General features: G+C 38.1%; 1 protein-coding gene across 2 annotated transcripts in view; it reads left to right on the plus strand.

Annotated features, from left to right (window-relative positions):
• ARHGEF10 (Rho guanine nucleotide exchange factor 10) overlaps positions 1-21,639 on the plus strand; it is a 105,210-nt gene that overhangs the window by 39,843 nt on the left and 43,728 nt on the right. For both annotated transcript variants that reach the window (XM_026845317.1, XM_026845316.1), the window contains exons 12-18: positions 602-679; positions 892-1,071; positions 2,366-2,482; positions 4,575-4,667; positions 6,123-6,293; positions 8,136-8,281; positions 11,118-11,293. In XM_026845317.1, coding sequence (XP_026701118.1) covers positions 602-679; positions 892-1,071; positions 2,366-2,482; positions 4,575-4,667; positions 6,123-6,293; positions 8,136-8,281; positions 11,118-11,293 — 961 coding nt within the window. The remainder of the gene's footprint in view (positions 1-601; positions 680-891; positions 1,072-2,365; positions 2,483-4,574; positions 4,668-6,122; positions 6,294-8,135; positions 8,282-11,117; positions 11,294-21,639) is intronic.

The following is a 21,639-nucleotide window of genomic DNA, read 5'->3' on the forward strand; positions in this document are numbered from 1 at the left end:
CCTGAAGCTCTTACAACTGTCAGTGGGTACGAATGTAGATGAGATGGGATTTTCATATGCACGGTAATGCCTAAAGAAGAATGCTGACTTCCTTAGATACTTTCTCAATGGTACAGTTTATATGACCTTACCTTAAAAAGATAATTAATGTTTGCTTGTTTGTCCTTCAGGTTACTCCTAATAAATTTATAAAACATATTACAAAAAGAAAATTAATCTTGAAGGCTGATTTTTGAAAACTGGTTACCTGTTTTGTTGCAGCAATTTTCTAAAGTAGCCAATATCATCTTATACCTATTATTATTTATAGTAGTACCTAAATTTATACATCTAAAATTTAAAAGAACCTTCAAAAGTAAAGTTTAGGATTTCAACAGTCAGCAGATTATAGATACAGTTACTATTGTGTTCTTTAAAATAAATAATTTTAGAGTAATAGTAAATTACTTTTGAGGTGGTAGTGTTATTTTATTACAGTTCCAGTATTGAAATTGCTCTGTTTTTCTTGTGTTTAATGTGAGAATTTTATCATCAGCATTCCCAACTATGATGAACATATTACCTGATTAGAGCTTTAGAGAAAACTCTGTTTCTTCAACAGGTTGTGAGAAGGTATATTTTGGGCTCTGTAGTTGACAGTGAGAAGAACTATGTGGATGCTCTCAAAAGAATCCTGGAGGTACCTTAATATTTTTTGCATTTTATAATTTGGAAATTTGAAAAATAATCACATCCTTAAAGATCTGTAGTATGACTCACATAGATTTTGGTACAGATGCTTCATGCCAAATGCTTAGAGATTTTGTGTGTGTATACTGTTACATAAGTTGTTTTCTTTCTGCTTGTAGAAGACCCTTTTTTTGTGTTTAATTTTTTTTTTTCCCCCCACAGCAATATGAGAAGCCCCTTTCAGATATGGAACCAAAATTACTGAGTGAAAGAAAACTCAAAATGGTCTTTTATCGAATTAAGGAGATTCTTCAGTGCCATTCAATGTTTCAGATTGCGCTGGCGAGTCGTGTATCTGAGTGGGATGCTGTTGAAATGATTGGTGATGTCTTTGTTGCTTCAGTAAGCAAATGCATCTGAATAGATAATCTGTTTTTAGTTTAGGCTTGTTATTCCAGCTCCATATCTGTCTGTCTAACTTGGCCACTTTACTCCCATACTCTCCAATGCCTGTGGCAACTGTTGGAGTATGTATGTACCATCCTGGTAAGGAAATTGACACCAACACATGTCTTTGGCTTGGTTGGCAGATATGAGAGGATTGTGGGCAAAATTTTCAGGCTTTGATCAAGCTTTTACACGTTTAAGTAAACAGTTTCTTTTCCTGAGGAGATTCACAAACCCACCAAGATTAAGGGTGAGATTGAGGCTCAGCATCTCTTAAAAAGTAGGTAGTCATACATACTATGTTTGTTGGGAGTAGAAAAAAAGCACAGTAGGTGATGTCCTAAATCCCTGGGTTTCACCTGAGTCTGGGGCACAAGAGTATTTGTAAAACACTATTCCACCCTTAATGGAAGTCCATCCAGTAAAGGACTGAACTAGCCACTGCTTTAAATCAGATAAAACAAGAAGTGGCCTTGGTTGATAGAAAGATATTGTTCTCATCATGAATGTGTGGATCGAAAAGGCTGCCTACCTGCTGGTTTGACTGCTTTGTTTTGTTGCCACCAAGCTGCTGGAAATTACCACCTTTTTCATGCCTTCTGTAAGAGAGCTAGGATCTCTGTCTCCGAGTGCTTTGACCTCATTTCAGTCAAAATGAAATGTTACTAAAGATTTGATGTTTAAAGCAAACCTGTCCTGTTTTGACTGAAGGAAGTTAGGTAGTGTTAATGTGGCCAGCTCTGCAGAAGGAAGAGGGATAAAATTATGAAGGCAGTGGGCAGTGATCTTACCCTTCATAAGGCCATTTGCAGGCCACCTCTGCTTTCTTGGTAAACCCTTACCAGCTGAGGATGGGGCATGAAGGCCCTGGGACTTTGCTGGTTTGCTGAATCTGGAAGACAGGCAGCAGTGAGAGGATCGGAGCATCTCAGAAGCTGCTTTGAATCTCAGTGGATGCCCTGTGATTGCCCGTAGTGCTCAGGCTCTGCCTTAGTGTCGTAGCCAAGGTGAAGTTATTTCTCTAAATTTAGATTTTGTAATTCATAGCTGTTACATCTTTAGGTTTCTAACCTGTTTTCTACAGGAAGGTTATTTTGGTCATCACCAGTATTTCTGTAGATCCAGCACTAGACCAACCAAAGCCCTTAGCTCCAAGCAAGGCGAGTCCTTAATGGTCAAACGTCTAGATAGTTATGCTTCTAGGAATCTTTTGTATTTATACTTAAGGTTTACCCTTTTATCTTTTCAGTTTTCTAAATCTATGGTATTGGATGCATACAGCGAATATGTAAACAACTTCAGTACAGCAGTAGGGATTCTCAAGAAAACATGTGCCACCAAACCTGCTTTTTTAGACTTCTTAAAGGTGAGTTTGTTCAGTCTTAAAACAGCTGGGCATATGATATAAATAAGACAGTATAAGTTATAAGTTAAGAGGAAATTTCACTGCTGATACTCTATATTGTATGACTGTTTTTATGGACTTTGGTTTTATGTTTTATGGGTTTGGCACAAAAAATCCCCAGAGAATTCACTTCCACTACTGTATTTTCAGAATAATAACATGATGCTAGATCTAGGATGTATTTTGAAATGCAGGGTAGTTTTGTTGTTGTTCAGATCAGTTTATTAGTGTTTGCATGACTGCACTTAGCAAACCATTGTGATTCTTTCATGTCAGGAGAGCTTCAAATAATAGTTCACGATCAGAGGCCTCCTCTTATTTGGAATTTATTTTACTTCTAACTTCTTTATTGCATTGTGCAGAGTAGTGTAACTAGATTTCTGTTCCCCAACAATTTTCTAGTATTTTGAAAATCACTATTTCCAATTTGGTGTTGACATTGAAAGTTTTTTTCAGAATGAATACTGCCATGATGAATATGATGCTTCTAATGATGTACATGGAGAGCCTAGTACATGCAGTAGAAGTGTTGTGAACCCCTAGGGCTTCTTACCTTTACACAGAGTACACAAAATCCACTGCAAGGCTTTTAGGCTGCCTGTATCACTGCTGAGGGCCTGGAAGCTCTGCTTGTCCCATTCCCCAAGAGTCCTGGATTGAGTTGTGCTTCTCAGAACTGTCGCCCTGTTAGGTCTGTTGCAGTGGTCCACCAAACACTGGAAGTGGGTGCTCTAGGCAAGCTAAATAGTGAAGCGCTTAAGTTTCCTAGAGTGGGGTGGCTGGGGGGGGGCTGATTCCTAATTTGTCTTCAGATCTTAAAATGAACTAACTACTTTTTGGAGCATGGCCAGCACTACACAGGATTATATTCTGGAAGCTTTAGGCACCATGAAGATCAGACTCTCTAGTGAGCGTGTAGTCACTTCATACCTCTGAGACTGTTAAAAGCTGTCATCACTGCTTGTCAGTGCTGGCACTAGTGCTGCTCAACTCTGAGGACAGAAGATAATTCTGTACCTTTCTTTTTTTGTTTGCTGACCAGCAACGAAGACCAGAATCTTCACTACTGCTGTTTGGCAATAACAATGTTTGTGGAGAGAAGTATGGAGACAAATTGTTGTGAAGCTGATAGTTGTAGAAATAAATTTCAATTTAGCACAAGACCAGTTTAATATTGTTTAGGTTTGCTTTGTTTTTAATATTTCCTCTGCTCTCCTTATTTTGGGTCAGCTGTGATTCTGACCAAAATATTTCATGATGTTGAAATGTCTTATACAAACAGGGCTTTTCTGCACATGCAAATGAAATTTGTCTGTTTTATCTGCTAGTCCTGATAACCAAAATAATGGATTATTATGTTTTTCTTTCCAAACATAAATCAATGTTCTTTTTCTTAGTTTCTTTTACTAAGGAAAATAAAAATCTCTTTTTGTTTGCATAGCACTGAGATTATGATGTTTCCTTAGATTTCATCTTTAGATCTCAAATGTGTTTTTTAGTCTCTTAGCCTCAAGAAACAGAGCAGCAATAGTAAATTGCAGACTATAAATCAACAAAACACTTAGATTTTTCAAATTTAAGTCCTTGAAGTTAAGCAGACGTTTCAGTGCACTACTTGTGTACACTTAAATGTGCTGGCTCTATCAGTACATACATAGGTGCTGCATTGATGGTTTTCCCAGCTGTATTTATTTATTTAAGGAGGAGATTACAATTCAGTGTCATGCTATCATTTTAATAGTGTTTTGGGTATTTTTTTAAAAAATATTTAATATATCTTTATAGTAAATGGAATCTTGTGCTGGTTTTGACTGGGATAGAGTTAATTTCCTTCATAGGGAGCTAGTATGAGGCCATGTTTTGGAGGAGTGAGCGAGGAGCTGCATGGTGCTTAGTTGCCTGCTGGGGTTAAACCACAACAAATCTTTACAATACTACTGTTATAATAAATGTAAATGATGTAGAAGAATTTTTAGGAAATGTTTTCCTTCCACTCTGTAACTGATGGAAATAGGCTCATGGTAGTAAATAGTGTGGCTTTCTTGCCTTGCAGCAGTGCCAGGAGTCAAGCCCTGATCGAATTACACTGTATGGTTTAATGATGAAACCTATCCAGCGCTTTCCACAGTTCATTCTACTATTGCAGGTAAATAATTTTTACCAAAGGGATGCTGTTGTCGCATTCTGATGTAGTTTGCTTGTGGGATTGCATGGTAGCTGTCTTCTTTTGCAGGAGCACACTGCAGTGGAAGTGACCAATGGATTATGGGAAAATAACCAAGAAAAAATTTCAGTGCATTATAACATACTGATCCTGTAGTCTGATTGCAGGGATAGGCAGTAAATACACTGCAGGAAAATCTTAGTAGACTAGATGTATTCTAGATTACTTCCCAGGTTAGATTTAGCTTGTCAGTTTACAGTAAAGCTGTAGTTCAAAGGTGCTACTTTTTCATATCAGTTTATTAGTTAATAACACTTCAAAATACCACTAGAAACTTTGTGGCATTACTTTCCATTTAAGAAAAATACATAAGGGTAATTCATGCCTTGGATAGTTCAGAATATATGTGGGATGTAAAACAAAAGCACTCTCTCTCCCTGACTACTAGGCTCACAGAACCTACTGGAGTGTGTGTTGCAGTTTGCTTCTGACCTGCAGCATCTTGTATTTCCATCCTGTGGAAACTGTGGATTTGACAGGGAGACTTTGGGTCTCATCTGAACAGGCACTTGAGCTGCAGGAAGAGCACAGTTCCTCAGTGTAGACCAGCTCCAGACCAATTTACACTGTAACTCCTTCCAGACCATGACAGCTCTGTCCCAGTGAGTGCTACAGGTTAGCTGTGTGTTGCAGGTGCCACAGAGAAGGACAGGCTTTGGGATGCAGATCTGGGTATTACTGTGGGAGAAGGAGCAGAGGTAGTTTTGGGGGTAGCGTGTGGGTAGGAAGCCACAGTGAGAATTTTTGAGCTAGCAGAAGAGATGGAGTTTATTGTGGCAGGAAGTCATAGTGAATACGTAGAGATTTTGAAGTGCTGTGGGAAAGGAGAAAAAATATAGTTCAAATTATTCCTACTGTATGCCCACAAAAGGGGAGGACTTTGAGAACCTGTTGTCACATCCACAAAGTAAGTAATGCCTCCTGCTTTGGGATGAGCATGCTGTCAGTGTTTTGTTGAGGAATCATAACAGTAATAAATAATGCAATATTATTATGACAGTAAATATCAGAAAAGTTTAATATAAAGTCATACAGATACCTACATATACTATAATATTGATTTTCAAATTGTGTTTATTATGTGCATCTTTTTTATATTCACATTTGCAGCTTTTACATTTATTTTCAAATTCTTTCTCTGTAATTTTGTTCTATAATAAGCTGTATGTGACCCCATCCACTATCTTTTTTTAACAACTGTTATGGTATTTGGAAAAGTAAGCAGTGTGCTGTCTGAATATTCGTTAGGTGTTCATTGGTCTTATTCTTTAGTAGTACTCAGGTAAAGAATATAGTGGTAATTTTATATCCTGTAATCTTTTGAATTTGACTTTGAAATTAAACCTGATTTTTGTTTTGTTTATCATTTCCCCTCAGGATATGTTGAAGAACACTAATAAAGGACATCCTGACAGATTACCTCTACAGATGGCTCTTACAGAACTTGAAACACTGGCAGAGAAGTTAAATGAAAGGAAAAGGGATGCAGATCAGCGCTGTGAAATAAAACAAATAGCTAAAGCCATGAAGGAACGTTACCTGAACAAGGTTAGGGAAGTAGGAATGTATGATGGAAGAGTTAGTTTCTGGGCCTTGAGCAATCTCTAAAATGGACATCAAAGAGATGCCTACATTTTTTTCTGTAGAGCTCAACAACATGGGGTCATTCTAGTGTTAGGTGTGAGATATGACCTATGTCCAGAACTGAATAGGCCTGTTCCACTGTGCGCTGGAGCAGGTGACATGCTGAAGGAGCGGCAGTATTGGTGTTCTGTGGCACTGTAGGAAATAATACTTGTATAGTAAAGTCTCATGCACATTTTCTGCACAGGCGAGTAGAACTTTTAATTTATTCTGGAATGGAGGAATTACTGCTGTATAAAGGAAGAAACCAGTTCCTTATACTGCAGTGCTTCCAACTATGGAGCAGTTCAAGATGTGCTACTGAATGTGTCCAGCATCATCTTTGTTTTAAGGAACATCCCAGTGTATTTCATTCATGTGTTTGGATCACACAATAGAAATGTCTTTAAAGAACTGTAGAAGACATTCGGTAGAAAGGAAGGAACAATTTTCTTCATTTGAGTTTGTTAGCAGGTCCACGTACTGTGGATACATGTATGCTTGTCTTATTCGCATCATGAATGGTTCCCCCTTTCCCATGAGATGGGGCATAAATGCTTCAATTAATTGCTTTTGTGAAGTTACAGGTGATTATACTCTGGACTCATTCTGGGATGGAGTAATGGGGACCAGCTGCAGGAGTGCAAGGAGTGGGGTTTTTTTGTGATGCTTAAAAGCATGATTCTTAGGATACTAGTAGTCAACTACAACACTTGTTTTAAGCTTTTTATCAGAAATGGGATACTGAATTTGTTGTCATACTGGAACGGTATTTTCATTCTAAGTGCATTAGGAGATGGATTCAGACATTTTACTTTCTTTTACAGTTCTCATATTCCTGCTTCTTGAAGCAGCTACTGATGAGCTACAAATAGTTGAAGGAGTTCAAGGCACAGAATGTGCTTTTTAAGAGGTAGTCCAGGTTTCCTTTTGTCAGTTGATAACAACTGTAAAATCTTGTATGATATGCACTAGTAGGATGAGTTGATACATACATTGATAATCGCTCCAAATCACATAGGGCTCTGTGTGTTTTCTGGGTTAATATTTGCAGATACAGTTTTGGAACAATGCTGGGCCGGGTGAAACAGGTGGTGAAGGATGTGGGTGGGTAGGAAATCAGTGAATTATGGACTGTTTTGTTCTCTTGGCCACTACAGAGGTGTGTTTGGCCTGTGAGGGATTGGTTCACTCTTGCACACAGTGCTGATCCTGAGTCCCTGAAGGTAAACAGCAGCTTACATGCCATATATCTCTTGTACATGTTATCTTCTCTGCAGCCTGTGGCCACTTGCCAGCTTTGCTCCTTGGCCCTAGTGGGCAGAGCAGTCAGGAGCACGCTTCCTCCTCCCACCCTGACCTTCCCCTTTGGAGTAGCTGGAACTATGTGTAGTGCGTAACTGATCTGTGAACAAAGGGATGAGGGAAGGAAACCACAGAAATTGTGGAAGCTTATCTCTTTTTTTTTTTTTTTTTTTTTTTTTTTTTTTTTGGGGGACCTTTATCAGTGTGGAAGTTTTTCAGAGCAATTATGTTTGATATTAGGACTGAAAACCCCTGCAGGTCATATTGGTGGCAGCAGAAGTTACTGTTTCTCTAAATGAAAATCAAATTAGTAAAGAGGCTTAATTCACTTGGCAAATCGACATGTGAACACTTGTACTAGGATGCCAAATGATAACCCGTTGCAATTTTCTTTTTATTTTTTGCACCAGATGTTAGATGTACCACATATAATATACAGTGTTGATTGTTTTCAAAATCTAGCTACTCAGCAGTGGAAACAGATACCTCATACGGACTGATGATATGGTTGAGACTGTTTACAATGACAAAGGAGAAATTATCAAAACCAAAGAACGGCGACTTTTCATGTTAAACGATGTGCTGATGTGTGCAACAGTAAATATTCGGTAAGATTTGATTTTTTTTTTTTAATGATCATTCAAGCTTCAGCTGGAAAAAAATTACACAGAATTTTTTTTTTTTTTTTACTATGGCTAATGATTTCTAGGAATAGTCATAATAAATGGATAAGTTGCTTTTTTACAGTCCTCTAAATTGCGTGATGATGTTTGGAAGTTCTAGAGTAAATTTCTTTTATAACAGTTGGAGATTGCCGATAGACTTTCTCTGCAGTGTCTAATTATTACTGTGTATTAATGTTTAGTGGAACATAGGCATGCCAAGGTAGGATTTTTTTTCTTCTTTAAATTCATACTGTCATACATGCACAAATCTGTAACTGGACACAATTTGAAAATTAAAAAAAAACAAACCAAACAACCAACAAATCAATGCATGTAGCCAGAACAAATCTGGAACTCACTGACAAAACTCCAGCTGGGGAAGGGTTTTAATCTCTGAGACCAAACATTGAAGGATTAAAGCTAAAGTGCTTTGAGGAAATTACCTTCTGTGTTTTAGTTGGCTGTAATTATTACTGTTACTATACCTCTTTGTATGCCAAGACCACACATTCAAATGCTGCTTGAATCATAAATTCTTTTATGTGATGGTACAGTGTGACAAAAAAGAAGGTGAACCATTAAAATCTGCCAAGAACAGCTTTTCTTAAGCATAATATGAGTTGATATTTTAGTTTATTACTGAAGTATGAATACAGTACATATTTTTGTTATTGTGTGAATGTTTGGTTTCCTGTTAATGAGTAAGAAGTGCCATTTAGGAACTGCATTTCAGAAAATGAATAAGCTTATGTCAATTATCCTGTGATTTTTTTCCTTTACAAATTCTGTAGTTCTTTAACACCTGGATATTTTCTCATGTTTGTTTGCAAGAAACATTAACCATTTATGTTTTATCTTCTTCCATGCCATCATCTTGGATTTTTTGTATTTGTCTCTGAAGTGGAAACGTGCAATCTGTTTTTGTTTTCTATGTGAAAAGTTCATGATTATGCCAAGCCTCTGGGTACCTTATTAAGTCAACAGTTCTGGTTATCACAGCACTGTTGTTCCCATGGGCATTAGCTGGTTCTGAGCAGCCTCCTTTGGGATGGGAATTGGGTATGCATGTGTCATGGGGGTTTGCTAACTCTGAAAAAGTTAAATTTTGGTTTTCTCTAGAAGTTAAGGTTTGCTTTCCAACTGTTCACTTATTTATAGAATAGTAGGTTTTAAAAATAGTTGAATGCACTTTTAGCTTTATTTACTAGCAAAAACACGTTTGTGACTTCCTTGGGGTGTTCAGTTGTGGATGTGCCCACCTGCAAGGTGTGTGTGTGTGTCTGTGGATTTAGGATTTCCTCCATGATTTCATGGGCTGCTCTTAGATTTATTTATTTTATTTTTACTGCAGAAGGAACTGCCTTTGTCATGCAGAATATAGTTAGGGAGCAAAGGAAATAATCTGCCAGATTTACGACACCTGTATCCAGTCCAGAAGATTTTGTTTAAAATAAGCATATGCTATAGAGTGTACCACTTGCCTGTTTGGCTTATGCAGGATGAGCTTTATTTCTCTTCATTTTAGCTGTATAGAAGTTAGGCATCTAGGGTTTTGTTATAGCAGTGGTTTTCAAGGTGCAAGCCTACAGATTTACTCTGGAGCCATAGACTTCTTCAGAGTACATGACCCTCAGAAGGTCATGCTTCACATATAGTTTAGATGAACTGAGTACATGACCCTCAGAAGGTCCTTCTTCACATGTAGTTTAGATGATCTGCTCAAACTGGAGACCTAACTTCTAAGAAGCAGCAGTTGGATGGGGTGGATGCTATCCCTAGTGACTGAACAGCTGTGTCCTGCCTAGTCTTGTTTTCTGTCTTCTGAACTAGCCCAAGAGTCTATAAATATTTACTTAAGCTGTGGCACTTGTGGTTTTTGTTTGTACTTGACTCTTCATTGAAACAAAAATATGACTGTGTTGCAAATAGGTAGCTGACTAGCTGAACATCAGCCTTTAGATACTGTTTTCAGTAAATGCATTTTGTCAATTTCTCCCAAGCATTTATTGTCTCTGTTTCAGTCATGCTTTTGGTGAAGTAAACCTTTTTTGTTCACTTTAACATCTCTTCTGTCCTTGATAATAAATGTTTATTGTATGTGCTCGAATGTGGATAAGGGAATAAAGAAAACAAAGGAAAAAGAGTATTAATGCCATTTCTGTTCCAAGTGAGCTTCCTCAGTGTGCTTTTTCCTCTGAAATGCCTGTTGTGATACACACTTCCTTTACCAGCAGCTCACATAGGATTACTTTCAGAAGTCACAGCAGTTGCAAATGTCTGCTGTAAAGAACATCCTGGGCTGTGGCGCTCGGCAGAAATGTTAGCTTGTTAGCCCTTGGGAGGTTACTTTGCCCTTTCTTCTGCCGGTAGTCATTCTAAGGTCCCATCATCCACACCTCCCTAAACGTAGCAATTACTTTTGAGCACTGTTTCAAAAGAATTAGGAAAACATGGAGCCAAAGTATCATCCTAAGCACTTGTATTAGGATGTCAAAATACACGTTGATCTTAAAAGTTAGTCATTTATGTTTTGTTATAGAAATGTAGGGACTGTTGTTGGCAGTCCTATGCTGTTTGTAAACAAGATTATCTGCACCTGCATAGCTGCTCTTTACACTTCAGGAAAGGTCAGTCACAAAAGTCAGCCTGATGCATGTATTTGTTTCTAGTTGTGCATGGTACTCAGAGTGATAAACAGCAGATTTTAGAAGCTAAAATACTTAATAGGATGCCATGAAACACAGTTGCTTGTCACAGCAATAATTTGTGCATCTTCCAGCTCTTCCTATGAAAGCAGTGGCACCGTGGCAACTGGCCAGAGATATTTATTGAAGTGGAGTGTACCGCTGGGACAAGTGGAAGTCATAGAGTATGGCAGTGGTGAGGGCCAAGGAGAGAACTCCAGGTTTCCACCCCAGCACTCTGCTGAAAATGTCGTCATTAATTCTAAGCCAAGTAAGTACAGAAGTTACTGACTTTTACAGACTTCTTTGTGAAAATCCATATTTGAATTTCAATGGGCTACTGAAAACAAAGGAAAGTGTTTTGTGCATGAAAACTTCTGTAACATGAACAGTTACACAACAACGTTTTCCTTTGGAAACTGAGAATGTTGTAGTGATAGCCAGCCTCCTGCCTTGCAACATGAATTACTTGCATTTGTTCTAGTTTAAAGTTTCACGCATGAATGCATAAAGAGTTTTAGAGCATGAATGTGTGTGGGCATGCAAAAAGGTTGTTTTGGTGTGGTGTGCCAGCAGTCCCATGGTAGCTGTTTGTACATATGCTCTTTATCCATAGTTAAAGCAAGGAAGTTTCAATAGAAATGACTGGCCACCCTATTGCTCTGGAATAAGAGTGGACACAAGTGGTTACTGCAGGGTAGAAGTTACTTCTCTCAGGCCCATAGTATCCCACTCTTCAAAGACAGTAACAAGTGCTTCAGAAAAAGAATGTAAATTTTAATTTTAATGAATATTTTTGAAACAATATGCCAATATGTAATTTCCTCCTAGCCTCTTTCCAAAAATAACTTCAGGCTCTGAAGTTTGCAAGTTCTTTCTGTGCTTGTTAATCCCTCCTACAAACCTGCCAATTACCCTCAAGAGACGTATGAATTTGAAGAGTTTATTTGGTAGCTAGCCTTTCATTTATAATGAGTTATTTTTATATCCTGTAATTTTGCCTAAAAATTGTATTTTTAACTGCATTTAATATATCTAGATTGTGATCCCTATTAATGGACTGTAATTTACATGGATTTCAGTGCTAGCTCTGGGCATTGTTTCACACTACATTTATTTAATATTGCACCCTTGGCCTCATTAATTTTACCCCAGTTGTGCTGTGAGGAGGCATAAATGTTACACTTCAGAATGATCTGAGGTGCAGCTGCAGCATTTAATACCCTCCATATTTTCCATGATGGTTATTGTCAGGTCGTCTTCTCCCTTTGTAAATAGCCACAGAAAATTTGTATAGGTACTTCTGTCTCAATTTCAAAGATTAATCCATTCTTGTAACGCCTTTTAAGCATTAATGGGCTGCTTAGAAAATGAGATTAAAGCTCTTCTGTTATTATCATTTACCAGCTGCTGCACTCATGACCCTGAGAGGACTGTATATAAGGGACTTACTTAGAACTGGGGGTCCCTCTTGTAGGTGAGTGTGGGAGGGGCAGCTTGTTGAATATTCCTACTGAGACTGTGCAGCAGCTTCACAACCAAATTGTTGCCTGTCAGCAAGATCAGATGGGGAAGTGGAGCATGAGGGGAGAAAGAAAAACTCTTGCCCAGACAGTCCTGTAGAACCTATTTGAACCCCATGTCTTTGAGGTTTCTTAGCTTTATGATGTTTGGTGACAATATCACCAAAAAATGAAATAGTTTGTACATTGTTTGTAGTCTCAACCTTCAGATTAAATGGTTCTCAGTAGGTTGACAATGAGCTGAACTAATTGTTCTCTTGGTAAATTCTGATCATTATATTCAGCCTTCTAATAAAGGTGTCAGAAGATAAGAATTAAAAAAGATGTGAAGGTTACTGGTCATAAAAATGAATAAGTCTTCCCTCAGCTTTAATCAAACATTTCTGCCTAAGGATTCAACTAAATTGAATATAATCAATCATGAAAGAGGAAGAGCATAGCCTTGCTATTTGCATGTACTGCTGTGTCTGTGCTAGCTGCTACTTTGAATGCAGACTTGTCCAAATTCGCCTGTATAGACAAGTTTGAATACACACCTAACTGTATTAGTTATGTAGAGTTGCACCCTTAGTTCCAGCCTTGGCTGCTAAAGATTACAGAAGCTCAGAAAGTACAACCTTCTTGCAGAGGGAAAGGACTGGTAAGACTTTGTGTAATGGTTCACTTGTTGCTTGTTGCACCTGCCAAGATGCTGTATTTTACAGTTGATGATGACACAACCTTTATCATGGTAGTATCTCATCATTGGTGAGACTACTGGGTATTTACCGCAAATTGCAAAGCCCTACCAGCAAAATACTGTTATTCGCTGCCTGAAACTGTATGACTTCTCAGTTGTCATAAAATTATGTTGTTTCCCTCTGTTTTCTAAGTATACCAAGGAACTGCTGTGGTGAAATCCCAGTGGCCTCATAGTATATGGTTTTAATAATATCTAATGATCAAGAACAATTTGGGATGCTGCAGGAAAAATCCTGCTTCATTGAGGTAGAACTGTGTGTTAGACCTTATTTTCAACTCTCATTTCCTGTTTGTGGGAACCAGAGAGATACAGAATAATGAGGATTCCATGTGAAAGTAGTAAGGGGGTCTTCTCTTCCACTTCTGACGGGCTGAGAAAACTTGTTTTGTATTTGCAGTGCTCCAGTTTATGTACTTGACCTGTATTAGGTATTAGATCAGTATTCTCACCTTGCTGTGATTAGCAGGGATTCTTGATGGATTCTGGTTGTGTCCTTGTGAGGATTACTGGTTATTAGTTACATTTCTCTTATGATGGCACTTATTTTCCTCCGCCAAAATCTTTTTTTATGAGGAGGCAACTGTCATAAGCATATCTCACTATTTATTATTACCTAAATGTAGTTGATGTTTTCAGCTTTCTGATGCTGCAAGAAAGGATAATATAGTTTAAAGATACAAACTTTACTGTGGGTGCTACAGAGAAATTAATAGGTCAGTTTGAATTCATCTCATACAAACTGTAATATGTAACTGCTGAAAGGTTGAAACATTTTTATGAGTATGTATAAATCAAGGACATGCGTGGAAAGCAAGGGCTGCATGAACTTGTTTTTCACTTGGCAAAATCATCAATTTGCAGTTTTCTGCCCGTTCTGCTTTGCATACCTGTCTTTTGTCTCTGAATTCTAGAGGAGAACATATTTAGGGTTTGTTAAGTTCATGTGTTTTGTTGTAAGCCCTTTGTCTTTTGGCAGGAGAAACTGTTGTCTGAGGGTGTCGGGGAGAAAGCAGGCCTAGAGCGTATTCTGCTATCCTGCTCCTGTCCTTGATGTGCTTTTATCTTACTCCTGTTTTTCTCCCCCAGCACCAGAAGTAGACTATGAGTTATTTTAGTTATGAACATGGAGAAGGATTGAAGTCTCAGCTGTTTGGCAGAGTCCTCTATTTGTCTAGTTCTAATATTGTTTCCTGGTGGAGTGCAACTATAACCTGTGTTTGCTTCCTGTAACGATATTTAAAGCAGAAAACATTTCACATTCTCAGTCTTCAGAAGAAATCAGCATGTTTATCAGATCACATTTCTCTTAGCAAATTAGGCAAAGTCCTTTTTTATGTATTGGAGTTAGTCTTGTTTGAAAGTCTGTGAGCATGAGTCTCTGGCATCCCAAATGGACGATTTCTGTGGAAGTAGTTAACTCTGTGACAGAGAGGCCTGATGTGTTAAGTATCTTCTGTAGAACCATTTGCAGAAAGATGCAAGATAAAATTTTTTTCTCTAGTAAATCCATGTACTGTTTCTGGTAGGCTATTGCTATTCTTCTTGCCTTTCCAATTAGTCTGTGTGCAGAAGCACAGACACATTCATAGTACAGAAAAGGTGAATTAATATAGGAAAAGAGTATTTTCAGCATGAACTGGAAGTTGTATATTTTTGGTTTTGATTTACTTTTGCTGAAAGAATTGTGTGTTGTAATGGAGTTCAGTAAGAGGCATTTGAAGCATGTTTTAGGGGGTTATGGGAGCATTTGACTTGATTCTATGGTAAGATATGAAAACTACTGTAATGGTAGGTGAGGTTGCTAAGTGGAAGGCCCTTTAGTAGGGCCTGTTCTGATAGGACAAGGCGATCATGTTTTAAACCAAAAGAGAGTAGATTCAGACTAAATATACAGAATACATTTTTTACGAGGAGGGTGGTGAAACACTGAACAGGTTACCCAGAGATGTGGTAGATGCTTCATCCCTGGAACCATTCAAGGTCAGGCTGGATGGGTCTCAGAGTAACCTCATCTAGTTGAACATGTCCCTGCTCATTGCAGGGGATTTGAACTAGATGATCCTTAAGGTCTCTTCCACCCCAAACCATTCTGTAAAACAACTGTGATTCAAGACCTGAAAAGAACTCAGCAAAACTATTATGTAATATAGAGATGACTCTAGTTTATAACGGATTGAAAATCTCAAAAGGAGACACTTTCCTTAATGATACAGCTTTCTTATGTAATGTTAACTAGTGAATTCTGTTCTTCCACACAGTTGTGTTGATACATGCATTGATTTCATGTCCTCTGTCTGTCTGAACTACTGAAAGTAATGGAATCAGCATTCACATCTGAGATACTGGTTTGGTTTTGTTTGAAAGAGTAATCAGTAATTCAAGTACTAGGTTATTGCTGAGCGGTTTTTTTTGGTGAATTTTCTGTATTTATAATTTTAGATACTCATCTTTTAAATATGCCTTCCAAAAATGTAGAAAGTATAGTCAAAGGCAAATTTTTAACTTCGTAGCAAAATGTACTATATTCCCCTTTAGAAGAATCAGAAGTTGACCCTCACTCACGAGTCATCCATCTATCCATAAAATCACTGAAAATACTTGTATTTCACTGCCCTTTAATTGGGAAAGTCAAATACACTGACCTGAGTTTCAGTTTCTCAGACTCCTGGCACATGTTGTTATGAGTTTGCAGCACTTTATGCAAACTGTTGATGGGTCATGAAATGCAGTTTCTGTGCTGAGACAAATGCCTGTTTCATGTAACAGTGACAGCAACCACCCTGAGTTGTCTGTTGTCTGGTTCCCAAGAACAAAAAGGGTGAGCTGTAGAAGTTTTTCACAGTGATTTTTATTTAAGACCAGCAGACTACAGCTCTCTCTGCAGAGAGCTAAGCATCCTGCCATTTCTGGGTGGGAAACCAGTGCCTGTCAGCAGCATTCTGCTGCTGATCATGTTGCTTAGGAGCCATATACAGCATAGAATATTACTTAAGCAAAGAACCATTTAATTTGAGCCTTATGGCTAAAGGATGAAAGAGAAAATGAGCATCTGTACTATATATCATACAGGGTTGAGTGTAAGAGATAGTTAAAATGAGAAAACAGGTTAGCATATTTATGTGTATGGTTGTGTTTGTGTTGTTTTTTGTTTTACAGTTTGTAACTGAGATCAAACCTCAGCACTGCTAAAACCATGGTTTCTTTCCTTTCCTGGTCAGACTTCCAGGGGTACATTGGTACTTCATTTCCACTTGCTTGTTGTTTTGAACTCTGTGGGTTTTGTTTATTGTCAAATGTAGTGGTGACACGATGCTGAAGTGCAGGCGTGATTCCTCTCTTCCGAGTTTCCTTCTGCTTGATGCAGTCACTTCATGTAGGTCTTTGAGTGTTGCCAGGGAAACAGGTAGGAATGTTTGATGGGCTACAGTGTGCACTTGTATTTCTGTTAACGTTTTGCTCAGTGAAAGGACAGCTCTTCTCAAAACCAGAGACCATTCTACTATGATAGCCATTAAAGCTGTTTTTTTCTGCTAGTTTGTCTAATGAGAAATATAGAATTGGTGAAGGAAAAGAAAAAGGTCATATTTATCATCACTTTAAGGCTGGACACTCGTAATACAATGTCCAGAGTAAGCAAAATTAAATATTAAGTGGCATATCAACTCTAGCATTGTTGATGAGGTTTTTAAAAAGTATGATGTGGCATGAATTGCTAGTTGAACTAACTTTGATCTCTGTGAAATATGTACAGAGTAATGATGTAAATCTTTATTTTATAACTACTGAAAATAATACTATACACTAAAGGAGATTTAATATGTTTTAAATGTAAACTATGACTGATATATGCAAACAAAAGAATGGAGATTTTTAACTCAAAACAACCTTTTCAGCTAAGTAATCCGGCTGACATTAAATAGTTCACTTGTTAAGCAGATATATATTTCTAGCTGGTGGATTAGGCATAGAATAAATTAGGTGTTACATATCTGTGTCACCCACTTAAGATGAGATTCTTCTCTTTGCCTTTCGTATTCGTTATAGTGACTACAGGACTTAACGTTCACCTCCTATAACCCTTTATCTGTGTTGCCAGGGATCTCATCCACATCTTGACACAGAGTAGTAAAAGGAGTAGAAACCTAGCTATAAGTGAGTATGCAAGAAGGAGGTAAGCTACCCACAGTACAATTTCCACATGGGTTGTTACAGATAGCCTGGTGGGAGCTCCAGTGTAAACCTGTAGCAGCTTGGCCAGTTTACGATCAGACCTGTCTTGAGATCCCTGCAGTACTTTCATTGTTTAAATGCCTTCATGTGTACTTTAACTGCCTGTTTATGTCAGTGATTATCTTCTCGCACCCAGTCCCTTTCTCACCCTTCGTGCCCATGCAGGCATACCTCAGAGGTCCTGCATGGCTCTTCTACCTCCTTAGATGGGGAGGCGCTTCTAGGTCCATGCTGCCCTCAGCCTTCCCCTTTGGAACCTGTGTGAGGAAAGGGCTATGGCACCTCTTTTCTTTCATTCTGAAGTCTCTTTTCTTCCAGGATTTTCCTTCCTCGTGGGAACAGAGCCAGGAACTGGAGTTCCTCTGATCCATACCTGCAGTCAGTACGTAGTCCAGGAAGACACCTGACTCTTATCCGGGCTAACGTGATGTTGAGGAGCTGGGCTGCGGGGTCACACTTGTCAGCATATTGGGGCTCTAGTATTCCTCCCTCCTGTTCCCTACTGCTTTTGTTTCCTTCCTCATTTTTGGCTCAGCACAGCTGCTTCTGTCAGGAAAAATATTTATGGTATTTTTATCTCTGAAATTCCCTGCGCAGTCAGGATTAGCTGGAGTTTAATCCTGAAGCCATCCTCTCAGTGTATGAGCTGCTTCTCACCGTCTCAAGAGACTTTGTGTTTCCTTGATGTTCTTGCATAATTTTTCTCACAAATGGTATGGCACTATGAATTTAATACATAATCCAATATTTGCAGTGCAAGCTATTGATTTTATCTTTGCATTGGTCAGGCTATGTGAATAAGCAGTTTTGTGGTTGGACTGTAGTTTTTGTGCAACCTGTTTCTTTGGTGTTCGGATCTGATAGAATGAGCATATAGTAAGATATTCACATAATTACCAATTGAGAGTAATATATTAACAGCTGACAGGGAGGTGAAGCATGTTAAAAATCCTTTGTCAGAATTGAGACTTGGGAGGTTTGTTTCTCAGTTCTGTTCTGTGTGTACTGGGTGACATGTGGTATTTGGTTCTTTGTGATTAGGATTTGAAGAACTTCCCTGTCTTGCATGGCAGTGAGAATAAATACAAGAGTTTTAGAGGCTCAGATTATCAGATTCAATAATTAAGCTCATAAAGATTACCTTTAGGTGCTTACATGATTAAAGTATGATTAGACTGAGTGATGTCATTTGATGTTTATGATAATAATCTTCATGCTGGTTGATAATGATGATAGGTTCTGACTGTGTTGGTAATTAGGGTTGCTTACTCCATGTCTGAATTTAATAGTTTGTGTTCTCATAATCTCAGAGGTTTATTTCTTATCACTTAATATTATGTATGTGTTTGTGCTACTTCTTTCTGCACTAGATTACTAAATCTAATTTGGGATTATGCTGTAAAGCTACATGTGAGTAGCTGCTCAGCTTTTCATTGATGGCTGCCAACTAAGCTCTTGTTTTCTGAGATCATTCCTGACTCTACATTTGCTTCAGTTTCCAAATTACTCTCCTAAATATTTGTGTAGTTTGGACCTGACAGTATGATGTAGTCTCAGGTGAGCTACAGTTGAGCTACAGTGGCTCAGATTTTTCAGGAGCATGCAACTGTGGATATCATGAGTTGGATTTGGTGTGAAAGAACAAATGGGGGTAAGACAGAAAGTCTTCTTTTCTTATGAACTTTAAATTGATTTATGGGCACGTTTAGGTCTTAAACCAGGATTTTGAAGTAAAAGAACTATTTACTGAAATTCCAATTGGCTATCAAAATGCTCTCATAAATGAGAAAACATAATCCACCCACATGCTTCTCTGAGGTGTCTATGGAAACAGGAGCAGCATGAGTGAGCAAGTGGAAAGGCACAAATAGGAGCAGGGTGGTGCTGGGGGAGCTGTCAAGGGCTTTGCTTACATAACACAATGTGCAGGAAGCTTGTAGTTCAGCATCTAAAAATAAAATCTCATCTACTTTGTCACTGGCTTTAACACTCATACAGAATTTCCAGGCAGAAGAAATCAGAGGTACAGAGGACCCTCCTTTTTGTATAGCTGGTGCTTGGATTTGTCAACTTCTGTTCACGAGAAGGTTTCAGTGCAGCAGAGGATACTCATCACAGGCCTTTCAGTGAAAGCTAGGTGTTCTGGTGCAGAAGGTTGTGTAAAGGGCAAGGGAATACTTTACAGTGGGCATCAGTATCAACTGCTAAATGAATGAATATGTTCCTGGTATTTCCAGTATTCATAATCTTTTTGCTAGTTCTGTTTTTCTGTTGTAACAATAGATTGCTTGTATATGAAAATGCCACATAAAGGTCTCCTTTTCTGCTTACACTGAGAAAATTAGTTCCACTAGACCTCCTCAGTGAGAATGTTTTTCCTCTATTTAACAACTTTTCTTCCCCAGAGCAGCTGTAAAGCATTTGTCCTGTGTGTTCTGTGTACCAGTGTATCTGTAGAAGCAGGATCCAGTATCAAGTAGAAGGGAAGAATTTCTCATTTGCAGTAATTTAATTTTGGCCCTTATTAATAGTTTCTGCTTTTCCTTCTTTAAATTAATTATCAAGATCTTCAGAGAACAAGAAAGTATTTTACTTCAGGTATAATGTTGTCTCTCAAACAGCCTTCATTCTTGTCCTTCTTAAAGGTGGGCAGGCATCTTACACTGAGCAATGGGAAGCTGTCTGCCTGTTATTAATTCATGAAAAAATCCGAAACATTTCCAAAGTCACATTTAAAACAAATCAGTTGAACAGTTCTGACTACACTTAAGTATTTTTAAATATATTATTGCTCCAGCATCATAGTTTAACCTAAACACGTTAACAATCTCATGAAATCTGTCCAGTTTATTATGAACTTATCAAGAATTCATCTGGTATCATGATGCTTTGCTTTCCAGAACACTGTACAAGCTTCTCCAGTTTAAATGTAGACCTAAATGTTGTGGAAAGGACCTGTGTTTTTTATTTGTTCTGAGTGCATAATCTATACAAGTACCACTTTGTTATGCCTTCCTCAGACACAGCAACCTTTAAAGTTACCTCCCACATATATAACTTTTCCCCCCATCCCAGGTGATTTTTATGCTCAAGATGAGGATTGGATCTTTTCCAGATCTCTTCCCTTCATAACGCTCGATGTTTCAGTATGCTGCCTGGATGCACACAGATGGTTCAGTGGGAGGAAGTAATACAAATGCGCTCAGCCTCAAAGACCAGATTGCAAATGACAAGTCAAATTTGGGATCTACCAGCCTTTCAGAGAAGTCTTCAAAGCTGGCATGTTCTTCAAGTGTATCACTGATTTTGTGTTATCCCTCAATAATGCTGGAACATAGCTTTTCTCAGTTTTGGTTGTGGTTTTCACATGTGAGCATTCCTGAGCTTCTATTTCGTGTAACACCTACTCTGACTTCAGGGCTCTGTGTGTCTCAGAAGCAAAGTGATCTTTCTAAGGACCTTGAATTTCCATGATGCATCAGTTCTTACTTCATGTCAAATTGCTTTAGAAAAAGCCGTATTATATTGATATATTGTGGTTTTGAACTATGTGGGGGAAAGGTCATTACTATAATCATACTCAATGCAGATCTTGTCAAGATTAGTTACTTCACAGTAAAAGAGATACCCAGGAGTGTATCTATTAAGAGCCTTTGGCTTTAGCATGATATACAATACAGAAATATTTGCAAGAATAGTTGCAATACTGAGAGCATGCTCAATGAGGCCTTTATTTTATTTGCATGTCATTTGGTTTTATGAAACACTATTACTTGAAAAAATCCTCCTAACTGGGAACAAACAGGAACCTGAGCCATTATATTTTCTTACCCTTGAATAGATGTTTAGATTATGGGTGACTGCATCTACTGTAGGCATTAGAACACTTTCTTTTTTCCCCATTAGTAGCATAAATCTGGAATAAATTAGTAATTCACAAGTGAGAATCAGAGCACACAGCAAAAACTACTGGAAAATGACAAGTAACAAACCACTACAGTAAATAAACATGTCCCTTAGTAATTATTTGAGAAGAATAGGGCATGATCAGTTCAGGATTACAGTATCCAGTATGCTTCTGGTGCCTGTGAGAACTGAAAATTTAGATGAACTGGATATAGA

The sequence above is a fragment of the Athene cunicularia genome (assembly GCF_003259725.1).
Source record: "Athene cunicularia isolate RWA chromosome 3 unlocalized genomic scaffold, athCun1 chr3_part1, whole genome shotgun sequence".
Lineage (NCBI taxonomy): Eukaryota > Metazoa > Chordata > Aves > Strigiformes > Strigidae > Athene > Athene cunicularia.